Source organism: Palaemon carinicauda, chromosome 18 (genome assembly GCF_036898095.1).
Source record: "Palaemon carinicauda isolate YSFRI2023 chromosome 18, ASM3689809v2, whole genome shotgun sequence".
Classification (NCBI taxonomy): domain Eukaryota; kingdom Metazoa; phylum Arthropoda; class Malacostraca; order Decapoda; family Palaemonidae; genus Palaemon; species Palaemon carinicauda.
In genome coordinates this window covers 40,072,364-40,092,175 of record NC_090742.1, presented here as the reverse complement: position 1 = coordinate 40,092,175, position 19,812 = coordinate 40,072,364, and the positions used below count along the sequence as shown (strand labels likewise).

The following is a 19,812-nucleotide window of genomic DNA, read 5'->3' as shown; positions in this document are numbered from 1 at the left end:
ACTTACCAGCGCCACCTGTGGCCAGGTACTCAAGTACTTCTTGTTGACACCTCCTCAATTATTCCTCGGTCCACTGGTTCTCTATGGGGAGGAAGGGAGGGTCGATTAAATCATGATTATCGGGTAAGTATATTCAAAAATTTATTTTACTAATAAAAATAACATTTTTCAATATTAAACTTACCCGATAATCATGTAGCTGATTCACACCCAGGGGGTTGGGTGAAAAACCAGTGTACAAGACTAAAGGATAGCTAAGTATCCCGTATTTCATATAATCAGTTATCCACAATAACAATGAAATAATAAGTACCTGGTAAGGAAGTCGACTTGAACCGTTACTCTGCCTTTAATAAGATCGTCTTCCTTACTGAGCGCAGCGTTCCTCTTGGGAGGCTGAATCAACTCAAAGGTGCTAAAGTATACAGGGCTGCAACCCATACTAAAGGACCTCATCACAACCTTTAACCTCGGCGCTTCTCAAGAAAGAATTGACCACCCGCCAAATCAACAAGGATGTGGAAGGCTTCTTAGCCGACCGTACAACCCATAAAAAGTATTCAAGAGAAAGGTTAAAAGGTTATGGGATTATGGGAATGTAGTGGCTGAGCCCTCGCCTACTACTGCATTCGTTGCCACGAATGGTCCCAGGGTGTAGCAGTACTCGTAAAGAGACTGGACATCTTTGAGATAGAATGATGCGAACACTGACTTGCTTCTCCAATAGGTTGCATCCATAACACTCTGCAGAGAATGGTTCTGTTTGAAGGCCACTGAAGTAGCCACAGCTCCCACTTCAAGTGTCCTTACCTTCAGCAAAGCAAGGTCTTCTTCCTTCAGATGAGAATGTGTTTCTCTAATCAGAAGCCTGAATAGTAAGAAACTGAGTTCTTAGAACTTGGAAAAGAAGGTTTCTTGATAGCACACTATAAGGCTTCTGATTGTCCTTGTAAAGGTTAAGACCTTTTTAGATAGTACCTAAGAGCTCTAACTGGGCAAAGTACTCTCTTCAGATCATTCCCCACCAAGTCGGACAGGCTTGGGATCTCGAACGACTTAGGCCAAGGACGTGAAGGAAGCTCGTTTAGCAAAAACCGAGCTGCAAGGAACATGTAGCCGTTTCAGATGTGAAAACAATGATCCTGCTGAAGGCGTGGATCTCACTTACTCTTTTAGCTGTTGTCAAGCACACGAGGAAAAGAGTTTTTAAAGTGAGGTCCTAAAAAGAGGCTGATTGGAGAGGTTCAAATCTTGATGACATAAGGAACCTTAGGACCACGTCTAGATTCCAGCCTGGAGTGGACAACCGACGTTCCTTTGAGGTCTCAAAAGACCTAGGGAGGTCCTGTAGATCTTTGTTGGTGGAAAGATCCAAGCCTCTGTGGCGGAAAACCGCTGCCAACATACTTCTGTAACCCTTGATCGTAGGAGCTGAAAGGGATCTTACTTTCCTTAGATATAACAGGAAGTCAGCAATCTGGGTTACAGTGGTACTGGTTGAGGAAACTGCATTGGTCTTGTACCAGCTACGGAAGACTTCCCCTTGAGACTGATAGATTCTGAGAGTGGATGTTCTCCTTGCTTTGGCAATCGCTCTGGCTGCCTCCTTCGAAAAGCCCCTAGGTCTTGAGAGTCTTTCGAAAGTCTGAAGGCAGTCAGACGAAGAGCGTGGAGGATTGGGTGTACCTTCTTTACGTGAGGTAGACTTAGAAGGTTCACTCCTAGAGGAAGAGTCCTGGGAATGTCGACCAGCCATTGCAGTACCTCTAAGAACCATTCTCTCGCGGACCAGAGCGGAGCCAACCAACGTCAGCCGTGTCCCTTTGTGAGAGGAGAACTTCTGAAGTACCCTGTTGACAATCTTGAACGGCGGGAATGCATACAGGTCGAGATGGAACCAATCCAGCAGAAAAGCATCCACGTGAACTGCTGCTGGGTCTGGAATCGGAGAACAATACAACAGGAGTCTCTAGGTTATCGAGGTAGTGAACAGATCTATGGTTGGCTGACCCCACAGGGCCCAAAGTCTGTTGCAAACATTCTTGAGAAGGGTCCACTCTGTGGGGATGACCTGACCCTTCCGTCTGAGGTGATCTGCCATGACATTCATACCGCCCTGAATGAACCTCGTTACCAGTTAGCTTTCGATCTTTAGACCAGATGAGTAGGTCCCTTGCGATCTAGAACAACTTCCACGAAAGAGTCCCTCCCTGCTTGAAGATGTAAGCCAGGGCTGTGGTGTTGTCAGAGTCCACCTCCACCACTTTGTTAAGCTGGAGGGACTTGAAGTTTATCAAGGCCAGAATAACCGCCAACAACTCCTTGCAAAGATGTGAAGTGTCCTTTGCTCCTGATTCCATGTTCCCGAGCATTCTTGTCCGTCCAAAGTCGCACCCCAGCCCGTGTCTGATGCGTCCGAGAGGAGACGGCGGTCGTGTTTCTGAACAGCCAAAGGTAGACTTCCTTGAGAAGAAAGCTGTTCTTACACCACGCGAGAGAAGACCTCCTCTCTTCGGAAACAGGAACTGAGACCGTCTCTAGCGTCATGTCCTTTATCCAGTGAGCAGCTAGATGATACTGAAGGGGGGGGAGGTGGAGTCTCCCTAACACGATGAACAGGGCCAGCGATGAAAGTGTCCCTGTTAGACTCATCCACTACCTGACTGAGCATCGGTTCCTTCTCAGCATGCTCTGGATGCATTCTAGGGCTTGGAAGATCCTTGGGGCCGACGGAAAAGTCCGAAAAGCTCGACTCTGAAGATCCATACCCAAGGAGACAATGGTCTGGGATGGAACGAGCTGAGACTCCTCAAACTTGACCAGGAGGCCCAGTTCCTTGGTCAGATCCATAGTCCATTTGAAAATCTCCAGACAGCGACGACTTGTGGGAGCTCTTAAAAGCCAGTCGTCTGACGGAGCCGGACACAAGATCATGGTACTGCTGCACAGTCTGTGAACTGTCAATCATGGGCAAGCGAGGAAGTACAGTGACAACCCGAATCTGTCTAGACTGTCTGGGTCGTACAGACAACTCCTTATCGGGTTGCTGAGGTTGCCGCACTGCGTCACAACAAGTCACTTCTGTTGGTTGTTGAACGTCTTCCCCGTGACACATTGACTCCGTAAACAAAAAATCCTCTAACAAGGACTAAGCTTGGACTGCATGTCTTGCAACACAGCTCAAGGTCTATGGGAGCAGGTGTGGTAACAGACGGGATTAGCGACTGAAGTGGAACCATTACCTTCCCTGGAAGCATGTTACGCTTAAATAAAAGTCCATAGGAGGCTATGCAGCTAAAGGCTCCCTCCAAATGACAGAGTCCTCAAGGGAATATCAGAAGGAGGGAGAAAAGAACTTTCTCATCTACAGGGACCATATCCTAGAAAAGCTAAGTTCTCTCAGTGAGGGTTCACTGGTGCAAAAGCAGCAGACTAGAAGGCAACGTTATGAAACTGCTTGACAGTCTAGTGAGTTGGCAACAACCAAAGATGTGTGACTGAGAAGCATGCGGTAAGGTATGCAGAGCATGTTGTATGCAGAGTATGCTGTATGCAGAGCATGCTGAATGTAGAGCATGTTGTATGCAGAGCATGCTGAATGCAGAGCATGCTGTATGCAGAGCATGTTGTATGCAGAGCATGCTGAATGCAGAGCATGCTGTATGCAGAGCATGTTGTATGCAGAGCATGCTGTATGCAGAGCATGCTGTATGTAGAGCATGTTGTATGCAGAGCATGCTGAATGCAGAGCATGCTGTATGCAGAGCATGTAGTATGCAGAGCATGCTGTAAGCAGAGCATGCTGTATGTAGAGCATGCTGTAAGGTAAGCAGAGCGTGTGCATGGCGTTTAACATTTCTCAGAAATTCCATGACCAGTGCTAGAGTGCTTTATGCATGCTTGCATGGGGTTTAAATATCAACATAATATTTACCTTACATTCATAACTCATGATTCATATTTTTTGCCATATTCTGCGATATTGTTAAAAATATATTGCAAGGAATACAAATATATTTTTATAAGTAATACAAATAACCTCCATTATCATAAGGTTTGAAAATGGAGGTAAGGTATGCTGAACAGCAGAGTCAGAACGAGCTGGAACAACAATAGTTGTGGTTTCCTCTTCAAGACTCTGTTGAGGGAACACCTGAGGCTCAGTCTGCAAAGGCTGATCAAAGGAAGTAGCAGAAGGTAGGCGCATGGGTGGAGGAGGCTGACTCCTGGCATGAGTGGCTGAACCCAAGGGTTGCGCTTGCTGAGCGGTTGGCGGAAGCGGAGTAGCAAGTTCCTGTTCCTGTGGTGTGAGCGGAGCGCGATGAGGTAGAGGCTGCGCAGAACAAGGTAAATGTCTCGCAAGCTGAGGCTCCTGAGGCGCAAGGCTAAGGTGTAGTGGTGCTTGCCTTGTGGAGGATTGAGCTCGCTGCAGCGAGAGCTGAGGAGACTGACTCAAGGACGGGAGAGGTTGTTGTACCTCAACCGAGTGTTGCATCACTGGTGGAGCAGCAAGTGGAGGCGGAGGAAGAGAGGTATAATCCTCCTGATCCCATTGTAAAGGTTGCCTTAAAGAAGGCGGAGGCTGAGCACCACTGGGAACAGCCAACTCAGAACGTGGCTCAACATCGTACGCCTGGCAGGTGGTACTGCGATCAGGCGGAGCGAGCGCAGGCGGAGGCGGAGGCGCAACACTCTCAGCCCGACACTCACGCATCAAGACCGAAAGTTGTGACTGCATGGACTGCAGTAGAGTCAACTTGGGGTCGGCAGACACTAAGGTCTGCTGAGGTAAAGCCTAAACAGCAGAGATCTGTTGCGGCAGAACCTTACTCCTCTTAGGCGGAGTGCATTCAACTGATGACTGAGGAGAGTCAGAGCTAACCCAATGACTGCATCCGGGTTGTTGAACTCTAACTTCGTACGTCTGGCATAGGTCTGGACTTTATGTTTAAGAGGTCTTGAGACCTGAGACCAGCGTTTTCTCCCCTAAATTTCTTCTGCAGACGAGCAAAATAAGGGCTCAATCGTCTGCGGGTGGGAGTGACGGTCTCGGTAAGACACGCCCACAACCACCGAGGATACTTCTGTGCGCCGATCAAGGCCTGCTGAACCCTTTTGTCCTTCGACATTGCTTCTCCCCTGGGCTTGGGAGCTTGCAAGAGGTCCCGGACTGGGAGAACGACTGGCGCGCACAGAAGTACCCTCACGCACAACACTGACACACTTTGCGCTAATCACTTATCATTTTGATTTTCTGTTTGCACTTATTTCACTGAACTCGAAACTTTAAGTGGTTTGTACCTGAAACACGCAATTCTATCCTTTCTCAAAAGTTAGTAATTGCGAAAACAGAATTACAATGTAACAGAAAAATCTAATGAAAGATAAATAATTCAGTGGCTGGAAAGAGACTAAACACTAGATCACTCTAGAAACGTTTACTTTCTTCCCCTAAAGAGACTAGGGAGAAGAGCAAAAACGATAGCAACGTTACTCGTACGCCTGGCAGGCTTGAATGAAACGTTTATCCTCCTCTTTCTCCCTCCGTCTCTATCTCTCTCTCTCTCTCTCTCTTGACTTAGAACCTGAGAGAAGAGCCCAATCATATATATCGTTAAAACATATTATTGTTAAAGGAAAAAACTGAAATATTCCCAAAATGAAAAGTTCCTTTATTAGGATTAAAACCATTAAGTTAAGAAAGAATGAACAAAACGCTAGACACGGTTACTCTTACTGCAATGTGAAACCGTGAAAATTCTTTCTCTATCGTAACGATAGAGTGCAAGTTGAACGTTCTGAACGTCAACAACTGCAGAGACAAAACAAAACGTTAGTTCAACTTTGAAAACAGTACTAGACTATCAAAGAAATTCTTTCAAAGACATTAAAATAGCATAATATGTTAACAGGTAAAACCGAAATGACGGGCTCAATGTTAATTAACTTCGGTACCAAGAAAAGACCGCCTACTATTAGGAAGGTCGAATATAAACAAATATAAAAATTAATTTTAATAAGTTTATAAAAAAAGGAAGTTAATCGAAGAGGCCTATAAGAGGCGGAGAGATATAAAATAAATCTATAACTTTTGTTAAGCAAAATTAAGAAAGAGAGTCTATACTCTCTTAGACACCAACACTTCCGTCTAAGGGAAGGGTCGGCCATTAAAAAGGTGAAAGAGAGTTCATACTCTCTTCGTCACCATAATTAATCAAATTAATTCCAAAAGCTAACTAAGCTAATATAGAAGTTTCCAGTAAAGCGACAGCCGAAATCAAAGAGAAATACTTCACCAAAGTCGTGAAAATACTCCAAGAACATAAGCGTATCCCAGAACGTCTTGCCAGAAGCACGACAGAGGAATAATTGAGGAGGTGTCAACAAGAAGTACTTGAGTACCTGGCCACAGGTGGCGCTGGTAAGTACACCCCCTTCTAGTATTGTGATAGCTGGCGTATCCCTCCATAGGATTCTGTCGGGCAACGGAGTTGACAGCTACATGATTATCGGGTAAGTTTAATATTGAAAAAGGTGGATCAAGCCCATCAGAATGCTAAACCGAGCCCACACACGCACGAGACTGGAGGGCCATACTGCCAATCACGACGGGATTGGCCCATCCGGTCAAACATGCTGACAGGATGAGAGGACAGGCTAGTCGCGCCGGGTTTGTCTTGTTTACCCACCGCCACACATTAAGGATTGGCCCAAACGCTTAAGAAAGTTTGGCCTGCTTAAGTAAGTTTGGGAAAGAGGTACCCTTAGGTCTGGACGTACCTGTACCCTACCAATTCCATTAAATCAAAGCACAATAAGACAGTCAAAATAGAAGTGGAAAGAATTTCCCGTTATCTACCCATCCAATCGCAAACCTACATTTAAACCCTAATTGACAATAGGGTAGTAGGTTGGCCAGGCCACCAGCCACCCGTTGAGATACTACTGCGAGGGATATTGGGTCCTTTGACTGGCCAGACGTACTACACTGGATCCCTCTTCCTCGTTACGGCTCATTTTTTCCTTTGCCTACACACACACCGAATAGTATGACCTACAGTATTCTTACCACATTCTCCTTTATCCTCAAACACCTGACAACTCTGAGATTACTGTACCAAACAATTCTTCTTAACTCGAAGGGTTCATTACTGCATTGTAATTATTCAGTGGGTACTTTCCTCTTGGTATGGGAAGAAGGGACTCCAGCTATGGTAAGCAGCCCTTCTAGAAGGATACCATGGTCTTACACTGTCTTGGGGTAGAGTTCTCTTGCAAGGGTACACTTAGGCACACTATTCTATCTTATTTCTCTTCCTCTTGCTTATCAAGCTTTTAACCCAACATGTGCTGTGGGTCGGTTTTATCAATTATGAGCTGTTAAAGGACGACATCGATATTAGTGATGCTTCATTTTTCAAATTTCGCGGATTCAGACTCGGCCCTCCTGAGACTAGCTCAGTGACGTAGATATATTCTTTACCAATCAGTGGCAGCTGGAGGAAAGGGTTGTCAGATATTACATGGTTTTACATACAATAAAAGGGAAAAGGTAACATGAACTTCAGGGGCTGGGCGGAGCTATATAGGTATGTTTATGTCAGCGGCAAGAATGTTTCTCATTTCAAACACATTTTATCCTTTTCTGTTTTTATTCATTAGAATGGCCTCTCATGATGATAATGATTCTCCATCATATACTAGTGACAATGACAGTGATTGTGACATATCAAATGATGAAAGTCACAATTGTCCAAACGCAAGCGGTAAAATTTATGGGTACGAATGACTCTACCTGAAAAAGGATCTGAAAAGTATGTATAACACAAAATTGGGTTAATATATAATACTCTAATTTCTAGCGAAACTGGAATTCGCTATAAGATATGGACGAGTGCTGACTAGTTTGGTATTTTTCTCTATATGTTTAATAGGGGCTGGGGCATAATAATTTATGTATCGGTCTATTAAAATGTGAAGTAGTTTTTCACTTTAAGTACATTGTTTACATCTGAGAGACTGAAGGGCACTTATTATTTGAAGGGCACTTATTGCGCATGCGTTTTTTCCCATGGTTTGGGGAGCTTTCTGTGTATTTAAAATGAAGTATTTGTCAGGTTTTTTTTTTAAACCAATTAACAGCTTACAAGTACTTCTTCATAAGTTCCCAGATGTCGTTCTATAACAGCCATTTTTTTCCCACCTTCGCCTTCAGTTTTAAATTAACCACCATCTCGTAAAGATGTCTCTCCTACAGTGAACTCAAGGGAAGCACATCAATCTATTTCGAAATTTAGTATAATTTCGTTTATGTCGGCAATTGATTATGATGGAAATGCTCTCCGTTCACTGTACAGTAAAGCTATTGTTACTTATGTGAAATTAAAAAAATAACAGCAAAATAAGGCCTCAAAGGTCCGATTCCGACTTAATTTTCAGGGAAGGCCAGCACATTTTCTACTGCAAAGCTTCTGTAAAAATTGCCAAGAAAAAAAAAGGCGATGATGTCAATCATAACGTAAGGAATTAGTCGTGACTTACTTTTTCATAATGGAAGGATTTATTTGCTATTTTTTTTATCATCTAAGGATTTATTTGTGATATACTTTTAGTTTGTGACCTGGGAAGGGGGGGGGGGGGTCTGGCTGGCAGTTGTGAGCTGGGAAGAGGGGTCTGGGGGTCTTGCCCCGGCTAGGGGCTGTGACCTGGGAAGGGGGGTACGGGGGGGTTTGCCCCCAGCTGGGGGTTGTGACCTGGGAACTACTAGGTTAGGTTAGGTGAGTTTGTTAGGTTCTGTACCCTTCCACAAATCTCAAATGTTAAATAATCACGTTTTGGCCTATTTTCAGCCATTTACATGAACCACATTTTTTTTTCAACTGGTTATCTTGGGCTTATTTTACATTTCTGACCATCATTATTGCTGCAAATCACTCTTTTATGACATTTCCCCACCCAAAAAAACTTCGGTTTCCCACTGGGGTCCCCCAAAAATGTCTTTATTATAAGGGGGTCCAAAAACCATGGTCAGAAATGGTCAGAAATGCATAAAACACAAGATAGCGAGTAGGAAAAATATATGGTTCGTGTATTTGGCTAGAAATTAAAGTATCATATATTTACCCAAAATTGAAGTCTTTAAATGTGTAGTATCCTATATGAATAGGTTTTATATATATTTTTCACATATGCTTTTATTTTTTCTTGTTTCCTAAGGTAGGTAACAATAGTAGGCAATAGTAGTGTTGGCCGGAGTGTGCATATGCAAATACACACAAACACATCCATTAAACAAAAAATTATTTCTTGTCTATTTATTATAAATTTTCTCTTGATAGCTCACTAAATTTTCTAACATTCTGACATGCATAAAATCAAAATGCATCGAAAACTATTTTATCAAGCCATCAAAAATGAAAAAGTTCTTTACATGGGTTCATCATTTTATATTTTTGAATTTTTTTCAAAAATATACTGTTTACACTTCTGTTAGATTTAATCAATAGTTATTAATCTAAATTTCAAGGACATTCCTTTGATATATAAATATTTGGTAATTTAATTTGTAACGAGAAATTATTAGTTTTATGATAAAATCGCGACACATGATGCGGCCGTCGTCCTTTGATAGCAGCCCCCTAGCACTTCATGTGTTAATAGTTTACATATGAAAGATTTTAATGTTACCATTCTTAAAATATTCTACCATAATTGTTCATTACTTCTTTTGTAGTTTATTTACTTCCTTTCCTCACTGGAGTATTTTCCCTGTTGGAGCCTTAGGGGTTATGGTATCTTGCTTTTAGAACTAGGGTTGCAGCTTAGCTAGTAGTAGTAGTAGTAGTAGTAGTAGTAGTAGTAGTAGTAATAAACGGACTAGTCACTCACCCCTCAACCTTAATGCAATGTCTTGTATATTGCTTCGGATATCCTAGCCTACATCCAATTATCATTATCATTTTTACTTGCTATGCTACAACCCTAGTTAGAAAAGTAGAATGCTATAACCCCTAAGCCTCCATCAGAGAAAATTACCTAAAATGAAAATTATGCAAGTCGGTTGACTTGGGTACAACCAAATTTACGCATGAGCTGTGCTACTTATGAAGACTATGATAAGCAGTTCTCTGTCACGGTCAGTAGACAAACAAAATACTATAAAACTCAGCCTGAACTAAATCTAACGTGACTAATACGGCTATAATTGGCCTCACAGAATCCATCAACAATTCCATGTTGAGCACATCATGCATACTTACCGAAAAATCTATCAACAATTCTAAGTGGTGTTAGGGTCCAGTCGTCTATACCAGGCATAGTGAGTATTTAAAGTTGGATGGCAAACTCAATCAAATGTTAATTACGTGGCTGGGAAGTGAAACTCTTCTCAAGTTTCTTGAACGTGGAAGAGAGTGCAACTGCAACACAACACAACACATGTACGAGGAGCAGTGATACAAATGTCAGCAAGCCGTTCCGAAATCTGGGTGCTATATTTAAAAGAAACAGTTTATTAATTAGTATGATATTTGAACATTTATTTTTATTTAAAAGTTAATCATAACAAATACTATATACTAATGCAGTTATCAGTAGCATTAAGGAGTGATAAGCATCAAACAAATTAGATTTAATGTCTGTCCGAATATTAGCATATATCGCTTACATTAGCAAATTCAGAACTTGCAATACTGATAACTGATCCACTTGTTGTCGTCTGCTCTGTTTATGTCCGTCAGCCTTGTGGCTGGGTGTTTTTGGCGGGTAAGAACTATAGTAATAAAAATTATAACTAATGTAAAAATTTAAGTTAGACAATAATGCTATGAAAATTGCCAATATCTATAATTAATATATTAACTATTCTGAAAAAAATGAGTTTTGACTTAATCGCCAGGACGCTGATATGTTGACACTTGACAGCTTGGCGCCAAAATTTCAGTTGATGTCTGCATTGACATTAAGCTGAAGTGTTATAGGTCAGCTGAAGAATTTCGTCAATTTAAATATGGTAAGACTTTGTTGTTAAGTTTGGTAATTCCATCTGTGAATCTACTCACTTGGTCGTCATATGAAACAAGCTTAATAAGGAAATGTGTATGTCCTATTTAACTACCCATTGTTTTCCTTTTTTTTGTGGGGGAGGGGACAGAAATCATGGCATGTTATGATGTTAATGAGGCCAGCTACCATATGTGTTTTTGTAAGTGCATGAGATGTGTCTCATTTCTGATAGTCATTTCCAATATTTTCATTCTATGGATCGTAAATACGACCTGCGGACGGTTTAAAGATCATAGATATTATGGACATCTTTGTCTCTTTGGTACCGGTAAACATTGCTAGAATTTAGGCTATCACTGGACTTCAGATAATTAGAAATACAGATATAAGTACAGAAATATTTACGCAATTACGCCAAGTATCTCAGACAGCCCTTGTAGGGTAGAATTATATATATATATATATATATATATATATATATATATATATATATATATATATATATATATATATCAAGTTACATGGCATTGGTAATTTACCTCTGAGTGGGTGGTAGCAGTTCTCTTCAGACCATGGGTATCTCTCTTGAAACTTGAAAAGGACAAAAATTTTGTACCTCAATATGGCCGGAATGACATACCCTATGTTGTGTTTACATGAGAGGGAATTGGACTTTTTCAAAAAACTTAATTGAATATGTTATTGTTTGAGGTAATGATGTCAATAGAATAATTTTAAGTAAAAGGTAGAAAAATTACAAGCAACATATATTCCATATAGATTTAATAGTTTAAATGGTAATACACGTCTTTTGATGTATTTAATGCTGCACGTTCACAATGTTCAGTGCGTAGATATAAATGCACCACATATTTTTTATATTTTGCTTTCTTATTTGAGTATTAATTTGACCAACCATTTACGTGATTTAGAAAATGAGTATATACATTCATATATGTAGAATGGATTTGAGTAGGTGGTGTATTATGTATTTGATAGATTTGGGTTGATTTTGGCACTGTCGTTATCCTCGAAGGATAGTGTCGAGTAAGATTTGTGATTAGACGTTATTAACACTTACATAATGTTTACAGTAAACCAGGGGGTTTCAACCTGGGGTACGCGTAACCCCACTCAGAGATCTGTCAGGGAGTACGCCCTTTCTCACTGAAAAATCATAATGGCATATAAGGAATACTCTATCCATTTCAGTATCATTCAAACATTTACTAGAGCTAAAACTAATGTTATCCAGTCTCATTACAAGAATTAAATGAAAAGAATAATTGCTCTTTTTTCTTTTCTTTTTACTCGAAATTTACTTTTTTTCAGTTTGGTTCTTCAATGGTGTGTTTCTGCGCTGATTTATTTTTTATTTGTATCTTTTGGTCTTAGTTTTATGTACATTTATTCTTTTTCAAACGTTTTCGCTTTTAATTGTCATGTAATTTTATTATTTTTTTTAACTTGCGTTTATCTGTGATATGTGTAAATGTACTTGTGTATATAGGTGCCATAACATACATCATTGTAATATCCTGGATAGTTTTTTCTGTAATTTGGGGAATTTGGGAGCCAACTTTTTCGTTGTTATGGCGTTTTTTCTTTGTTTTAGCTTAAAGTAGATTTTGATAAGTTGGATTCTAATATAACCTGATAAATATAGTATATATATATATATATATATATATATATATATATATATATATATACTGTATATATATATATATATATATATATATATATATATACATATATATATATACATATGTCAACAAAGATTTCTGTGTATGCCTCCCTTCATATATTTTTCTGTATAATTGATTTTCATTGTTTTTATACTTTTTCTGTGGTAGGATGAAAAGCTATGTTTTAAACAATAGATTTGTTAAAATATTTCCCCTGACGAACCATATGTAGTGTGGATAAAGGCTTTGTTCTATGTAGACCTAGTATCAAACATTGCTTGTCTTGTCACGCAAACCGAAACGAATGTTCTATAAGTTAATAATAGACCAGTTGCCGCAAGAGAGGATGGTCGTGAAAAAATAAACCAGTTTTCAGTGACACATTCATGAGATATTTGTTCCACCGTTTGTGATGGCCGAGTGTCGTTGTCCAGCTCAGAGTCAAAACAGATATGACTCTGGTCCAGCTTAGTGTGCAGTATTGCGGAAGTGCCAGGCAATCTACAACGAGTTCAGGTGTTGGGCGGAGGTATTTTCATTGGTTAAACGCTATATTTTGTCTATGGGTAATATACTACTTTTAGGTTAGTTGTAGCTGATATTTATTTTTCATTTACTTTAAATTATGTGTTGTTGCCGAACCCCGTTTATTATAGGTCTTATATATATATATATCAAGATATTGCAAAGCAAAAATTTACGCTTTGCATTTTTTAAGAATTGATATTAAGTATTCCAAAGAATCATATATTTAAGATTGTCTGGAAAAAAAAACAAGATGTTAGCAGAAATTTTATGGTTGCTGTGACTTTGTCATGACAAAACTCCAAAGTATTTCGATTTGAGTCAAAGGTTTAAAAACTATAAATGTTTGTCTTGCATTTCAGGTAGCAGCTTATTTTAGATACTAAGTCTGCGTTATTATTAATTAAATTTAAATTTAGCAAAAGTAAATTTGAAGATTCTGATAAATTTTTGCATAGCCTACCTAACCAACGTTTTGAAGGTTTCAGAGCAATGAGAAGACTGCATTAGTTGAATTTGATAAGGCAGTACCTGAGCTTCACTTTATGACAAATTCCGTTCCATTTTCTGGTACCCAATCTACATTGCACCTGAAAAGCTATCGTATTGTTTGTATCAATGGTGAACCTGTAGAAACACTGCATTGCCAAAATGATCTGATTGCTTCAGGAAGCGGAGAACGTCTGGTGTTTGGGCTACATACGGTTGCAATGCCATTGGAATCATCTCTAAATCCGCCTAGTGCAGGATCACTACCTCCAGGAACTTGTAACATCCCAGTCTATCCCAGCGAGACAGTTAAAGAAACTGACTTACATCTGAATAGAGTACTTCCATATTCCGTGTCTCCGCTGGGCCAAGGACCGCACACATTCAGTGTAACCACTTCTACTCTTTCATTGGAAGGCATATCTACTCGCTCCAAACCCATGGAAGGCTTCTGGCCCTCACTGTCTGTTAACAAGACTCATAATGCTGAAACTGTACACTTGGATGCCGTCCAAAATATGACGTTTCCGTATGAACAAAGCACAACTTGGTGTTCAGGAATATTAAATAGCAACGATCTTCAATTAAACAGTCAACAGGTTGGTAGTATCGGCCACCAGATTTCTGGGTATCAAATTCCCCATGAGCAGGTATCATCTCAATACATTTGTGACAATCTGCCATACTTTGGCCGAGACTCTCTTCAGTTAGGAGGTCAGTATTTTTCAGACCTGTTTAGATGGTTTAATTTTTTTTTTTTTTTTTTGCATTTGATTGAATATATTGATGCCATAATGTTACTTCTTTAGTTTTTTAAGATTAATACTGGTAATTATTTTATGATGTACAGGTCATCAGGACTCAAAAATGTCTACAGATTCAAGAGAAACGCAAACAGAAGGTGGGGTTTTGAGCACAGGAATGGATGCTCTTGATCTCGCAAGGGAGAACTATTCCATGAATAATATCTGCTGCAACAAATCCAATGAAAACGGGATTGTCAGAGACCCTATTGCCGAACCATCACAGAAGCGGCTGCACATGGATATCCCATACAGTTACATCCAGGATAAACTCCCTTACGGTATGATATTTTCTTACCAAATCTGTAACTTACAATTTTCAATATACTTTTGCAATATTTTTTATATATAATTTCTCTTTGCAGATGCTTGAGGGTACATTCGGTCACAGTATTCTATCTTATTAATCTTATTGTTTTTTGGAAGTTTTACACTTTATATATTAAAGATCTATATTAATGTTGTTACTGTTCTCAAGATAGTTTATTTTAATGATTCATCACTTCTCTTGTAGTTTATTTATTTCCTTAATCCTTTCCTCACTGAGCTATTTTTTCCCTTTTGGGGCCCTTGGGCTTATAGTACTGTATTCTGCTTTTCAAAATAGTGTTGTAGCTTAACTATTAATACTAATATTAAAGGAATTAGGAGGAAAATTCTATATTTTAACTGTAATCATTTTTTTTTTTTTTCAGACCAAGAGCACGTAAGGAATGGTGAGACTGAAGTGTATGGAATTTCCATAGCACCGGCGCAGGATGGTGCAGTTGGCTGGGAAGCTTCTTCGCCAAGTAATAATGACTCCGGTTGCTTTGTTGAAGGATCTGCACTGTCACCAAACCCTGGCGTGTCTCATGAAGTCTTTGATGTGTTGGGTAAGTTATTTTGTATCGTTAATTTGGAGACAGCTATACGTAAATACTAATTTTTATTAGTCATACAGTACTCGCTTTTTAGATGTATATATTTTAGTCCAAGTAAAAACTTCAGACTATATAATGCAAGACTGGTATATTGTGAATATTTTTAATGAATATTCTTCCTTGCGTCTCACTTTGATATTTTAGGCTGTAACTCAAGCATGTGTATAATTCATAACTCCTTTATCTTTGTAAGAGACTGTACTGCAAGATAGGGTATCAGCTGAAGTGAAAATGTACACTGATTCCGTGAGGGAGATGCTGAAGAGCAGCCAACAGGCAGCTCATTGGTTAGTAGCATTGTTATGAATTATATGGTAGGTTTTATACATACTGTATTCATCATACCATCTTTTTTTTTAATCAGCCAACGTGACCTCTGAAAAGATCCAGTGAGTAAGTTCATTCATATCTTGATTTTTAGACATCGTTGATATTATTTCATACATGCAAGGAACGTGGCATTATTGTGACAAAAGATTGGCTCTGTCCAACAGACTCCCAGCTTGTGACCTTTCTCATCTCCGTTTACTCTGTTATGCCTTTATGTAAGAGTTAACATCTGTTGTTGATTACACTGCGTCTGATTTCTTGTTCATTTTGAGTGTTCCTCGGGGTCCTGTTCGTACAAGCTTTGACCGAAGATTAAATTTGTTTATTTTTTTCATTTACATCCCGGAACTTTGCTGATATTTACTGGCAGCTTTGAATTATTATTATTTTTTCTTTTTTTTATCATCTTGAACACTTATTCAATACTTAAGTCATGTTCAAGACCTTTCAAGACTGAATCTTTCAACAAAAATTTTTGCTGTTCAGATTACTGTCAATATGCCAACCATCTTTTATTTTGGTTGTTGCAAGTTTTACCTCTTTAATTAATCAAGTTTAATTGATTTTATTCCTTTATATTTTGATTATTTGATTTATTTTTTTATTTTTAGTTTACTCATTTGTTGTTTACTTTTAGATAAATACATTCAGTTCAATTTATTATTATTTTGATTATGTATACTTGGGAAATTTAAGCTATTCTCTTTATATGGGCACTCAATTCCAATAGAAGCTTATTCTGCAGGTTCATAGCCTTCTGGTTTCTCGTCTGAGCAAGATAAGATTGCACTTACCATTTCGAAATAAACCTCATCTCTTAACTGAGTGTTGTTCATTGTCTAAACTTCAATAATTGCTAGAGATGTATTTAATTGGAATTATTTGTTCTGAAATGTGGATATAAATGTGTGGGTAGTTATTCGCTGGGCCTTGGCTAGGTGATAATGCAGAGAAAATTGTGGCCGATATAGAGATAAAATAGTTTTTTTTTTTCTTTCTTTTTTTTGGGGGGAGGGGGGCTTCCATAATGGTTCTGAAGTTGTTATATATATATTATATATATATATATATATATATATATATATATATATATATATATATATATATATATATATATATATATATATATATTTCAATTTTAACCCAGAATTAGATGAGGAGCGATGAATACAACAATGAGTGTTGTGGTGTTTAAAAATTCGAACTGGCCACTCAACTTCTAGAAGCAGGCATGATATTCTATTATATGTACAACAAATGCAACTTTTTCTAGTCCACTGCAGGACAAAGGCCTCAGACATGCCAAATTCATGTCTCGGGGTTGGCCAGTTCTCATCACCACATTTTTATTTGTGTGCGCATGCGTTTTTAATATTAAATGATCCACCCGATTCATTATGAATTATCGGTATTTTTATTCACTGCCGTTTAAAGCAGTTGAGTTTAAAAAATCCCAGCATTTCCCGGTTCCTATTTTATTGCTGAAAATACTCTTCGACAAATGATTGTTGGGACAAATATGAAAACTGACAGCAGATTGCATCAGCTGACAATGTATCTTGCTTTTCAATTGCAGTACATGGCATTTGGCACACCAAGGCGGTGAAGCTTTGTAATATGTTTTGGGTAACTTTTCTTATGGTTGATATTATCATATTCAGTAGGGTCTTCATATTTGTCATACATTGCTTTGCTTTTTTATACTGATATGTCATATTCACTGGTACATTTTATTCATATTTCATGAGTTTTTTAGCTTAATAGATTATACTAGAATGATATAAAACTGCCGTCTCCCGGAGATCCTTCAAGATTTGATTTTTATTGGTTTTTAAAGATTGGAATAGAGTTATTTGACATGTTTTGTTTTCTTGAAGATTTAAAAAAGTAAGTACTAAAAGTTTAATTTGCCAATTGGACATTTCAGCGCAGATCTAGAGGAAGAAGTTTTCCACAGTCGATACCTCTTGAAGATGCACCAGCTGGCGGGCAAAATCAACCGTCTAATAGCAAGACAACCTTTCTCGCCTTGAATAACGGCAGCATAAATTTTGCAGCAAGGAGGACCCATTTTGTTTGGGACGTTCTTTACCCTGATATTTCTTCAAGAAGATATGTTGGCTCCCCGTCGATCTTTGGGTCAATTTGATAATTAATATGATAATAGAATTCTTATGAGGACCAATTCATGGATAGTTAGTAATAGCATGTAATTATGCATAATATTCTGTGCAACATTGTTAGCTCATGTAATCCATTCTAGTTTTCTATTTAGTCTTTATCAGCACTTTCTTGAACATCCTACTAAAGGTCTCTGCTGCACACTTGTTTAGTTCCTTTAGGTTTAAACTTGAGAAAGGGGATCGAGTCATATGTATTGTTTGGATTTGTTTTGCTAAATGACTTCTAAGAAGCAATGACAGAATTTTACGTTTTTTCCTTGTGGTTTGAATCAGAGAAAATATTTCGTGCTTGATTGTTTGGTGAAAAATGAAGATCTAAGAATATTATCAGTATCTTCCTAATTTATTAATTTATTTTGATGTATTTAGGATTTAGATTTTTTTATGAATGAAATGAAATATCGAATTATTTTTTTTTTTTTTTTGGTTAATACTTCTGTTACCAGTAAGTAGCATTTTGATATTTTAATGCCAATGAAAAGACAAAAAACAATTGTTAAATTTTTCTAGTTTTGGCATATATTCATTTCTATTTCTAGACTCATTGACCACATAAGTATGGAAAGAATACATTTCTTTGTGAAATTTCCTGGATACATAAGTACACATACAAAATTTAGCTCTCTGTCTTTGAACCTAATCTTTCAATGATTTTTTGTACGTGTTATTCATCAGTAGAAAATGGGAGCGAGTTAATGTAGGTATCACAAAGATGAGTTCAGCTTTTTGGTCTAGGTAATTATGGAGACGAAAAAATCAATTCATATATTGATGATTATATACTTTTGCAAAATATTTTCTTCAAGTTTGAACTTCATTTTATCTTTAATATTAATCTATTTTATACTGTTAACATTTGACTTGGACAAAATTCTTGTTAAAGATGAAAATGGGGAACAACTTATTGCTTTACAATAATTCCCACTTTTTTAATGAAAATTTTATATAAGTATATATACATACACATACATGAATAGTTTTTATACGGATTAGAATAAAACGTCTAGTTTCTGCAATCCCTTTGAGAAAAAATAATCGGTGCAAGTACATTTGTTAACCAAAATAAGGAAATAAATGATCGGTCAATTTCTAATGGATATAGTGCAACTACAAAAACTATTCACGAAAGTTTGGCATTTTGGGGGCCAACATAGTTCTAAGCTTGAGGCGAAAAAAAAAAAAAAACACTGAAAACCGATAATCAGAAAGAAGCATGTGTAAAATAACCTCTAGAGTAAAGAATATGATCTGTTTGGACCAAATTCAAGCAGTTTCGCATCAGGTGTAATATTTTCTCAAACTTCCTCAAATTTTTTTAAAGTAAATAATTCCGATGAACGATCCCTTGGAATTATTATCATTATTACGTGCTAAGCTACAGCCCTAGTTGGAAATGCAGGATGCTATAAGCCCTAGGGCTCCAACAGGGAAAGTAGCCCAGTGAGGAAAGGAAACAAGGTAAAATAAAATATTTTAAGGACAGTAACAACATCAAAATATATATTTCCCATAAAAACTAACAAATCAAGAGGAAGAGAAATAAGATGGAATAGTGTGCCGGAGTGTACCCCCAAGCAAGAGAACTCTAACCCAATGTACTGATAATTTTTTTAAGGGCTGCTTTTGGTCTTATACAGCACGCGAACCCTACTCTCTACAGGACCTTCGCAGTCCTTTTATCGTGTACATTCCAGGGCATTGAGCACTTCACGCCCCATATTGCTCGCTTATTGTCAAATCCACATTATCGAAGTCGCTTAGAAAACGAGTCTTCAGTTTCTTCTTTAAAGCCTTAATATCTTCAGTCTTTCGGATGTCTAGTGGGAGCGTATCGTTTACTGTGCTCTTGAGGCCGCATATTTAAAGG

General features: G+C 38.3%; 2 protein-coding genes across 4 annotated transcripts in view; one reads left to right on the top strand and one right to left on the bottom strand.

Moving 5' to 3' along the window:
• The window catches only part of LOC137657789 (mini-chromosome maintenance complex-binding protein-like), a 69,161-nt gene extending 58,713 nt beyond the window's left edge, over positions 1-10,448 (bottom strand). Inside the window, exon 1 of the mRNA XM_068392307.1 lies at positions 10,260-10,448. Within this exon, the coding sequence (XP_068248408.1) occupies positions 10,260-10,317 (58 nt within the window). The 5' untranslated portion in view covers positions 10,318-10,448. The remainder of the gene's footprint in view (positions 1-10,259) is intronic.
• Positions 10,449-10,878: 430 nt separating this feature from the next.
• LOC137657054 (uncharacterized) lies at positions 10,879-18,527 on the top strand. Of its 3 annotated transcripts, none has more exons than XM_068391421.1 (6): positions 10,879-11,011; positions 13,887-14,420; positions 14,557-14,790; positions 15,205-15,384; positions 15,626-15,719; positions 17,690-18,526. In XM_068391421.1, the coding sequence occupies exons 2-6, from the start codon at positions 13,928-13,930 to the stop codon at positions 17,793-17,795; spliced, it is 1,107 nt and encodes a 368-aa protein (XP_068247522.1). In that variant the 5' UTR covers positions 10,879-11,011; positions 13,887-13,927; the 3' UTR covers positions 17,796-18,526. The 3 variants fall into 3 exon arrangements, with proteins under 3 accessions (XP_068247522.1, XP_068247521.1, XP_068247520.1); XM_068391420.1 differs by having other exon boundaries at positions 10,897-11,011; positions 13,699-14,420; positions 14,584-14,790; positions 17,690-18,527; XM_068391419.1 differs by having other exon boundaries at positions 10,897-11,011; positions 13,699-14,420; positions 17,690-18,525.
• The last annotated feature ends 1,285 nt before the right edge of the window (positions 18,528-19,812 follow it).